General features: G+C 33.1%; 1 pseudogene across 1 annotated transcript; it reads right to left on the bottom strand.

Moving 5' to 3' along the window:
* Positions 1-38: 38 nt before the first annotated feature.
* TEOVI_000708100:pseudogene lies at positions 39-561 on the bottom strand (annotated as a pseudogene). Its single transcript is given in 5 exon segments — positions 39-44; positions 47-106; positions 109-360; positions 363-494; positions 496-561. Coding segments are annotated over 5 exon segments (516 nt in total).
* Between the last annotated feature and the right edge of the window lie 771 nt (positions 562-1,332).

Genomic DNA, 1,332 nt, shown 5'->3' with positions numbered 1-1,332 from the left:
TTAGTTTTCTTGAATATCTCTACTGAAAATTTAAACCACAAATATGTTTCCTGCTCATTTTCAGTTCCGCTTCCCATCCACAATTACCCGCATCTCCCACTTTCTTATTGTAGGGTTCACATCGCAAACAGGTAAAATAATAACATCCTGGTTTAAATATCCCTCTTCTCCAACAATTTCTCTCAGCTCGCAATTATTATTTGTATGAGGGAAAAGAGCATATACTATAAGCAACTTCCCACTAAAATTATTTGACTTCCTTGCCACTTCAGGGTAACTCCAACAAGTTTCTCTCTGTAGGTTCCTCCTTCTTAATCTTTCGTCATTGTCTATTGAAGGTGTTCCAGCTACAACCAAATTATTTTAATTTTCCAAATTCTCCTGACATCTTGCGAAACAAACCTCATATACTCATCCTCAATAATTTCAAGTGAAATAGGGTCACCCTCACCAAACAAGCAGTGCAGCGATACGAGTAAACTAATCCCCATAATAGCAAAAGAAAAGTAAGCGATTATTGCGTAAATGCTTTCTATATACTTAATAAGACTTTATTGTCATACTAAGACGAGCTTATTATGAGCTAGAAAATCACATAAAACATTAATAAAAAAGTCAGTGGGGGCAACCAAGATGCTTAATTCAAGAAATTAAGGTTATATATATATATATATAAGTAACGCCTGAAAATTGTCATTGGATAGCTTTTAAGTATACTCTCCCAGAGCATGCAAGTTATTATCGAGTACGCATCTCCATTTTAATTTTTAGAAGTTCGCTTCTTCTATGACTAGCGCTACACAATAGGTTGTTTCTGCTTTTTCATGCATTCACATCACCTCTACACATGTTGTTATTATAATAGCAGTAATATTTATAATAATAATAATAATGATGATGATAATAATAATAGGAAAGTGTTTAGTGTGTGTATACGAATATTATAATAAGAGCAATAATAATAATAATGATAATAATAATGATAATGATGGGAGTGTGCTGTAAGTGTGTGTATGCTAATATTATAATAGTAGTAGTTATGGCCGGATGGACATTAAGATCGAACTACCTAACAAATGGAAAGGGTGAAATTAGAAAAAGTGAATGAGTAGAGCATCAAGTGTAAAACCATTTGTAATATTATTAATGGAAACGGATAAAGAAACATCAAAGGAAATATAATATGACAGAATTAAATAGGAACATGACAAAGCGGACTATCATACACGGAAAGACACTGGAGGAATGAAACAATTAGGGAAAAGCAAAGAAAGCCTACAGACAAAAGTTAACATACACAGCTAAAACAAAGAAGAGCTTCAAGAGGGAGGA

Source organism: Trypanosoma equiperdum, assembly GCF_001457755.1.
Source record: "Trypanosoma equiperdum strain OVI genome assembly, contig: ctg_1335, whole genome shotgun sequence".
Taxonomy (NCBI): domain Eukaryota; phylum Euglenozoa; class Kinetoplastea; order Trypanosomatida; family Trypanosomatidae; genus Trypanosoma; species Trypanosoma equiperdum.
Note: the sequence above shows the minus strand (reverse complement) of the source record. Positions and strands in the feature narration are given on the sequence as shown.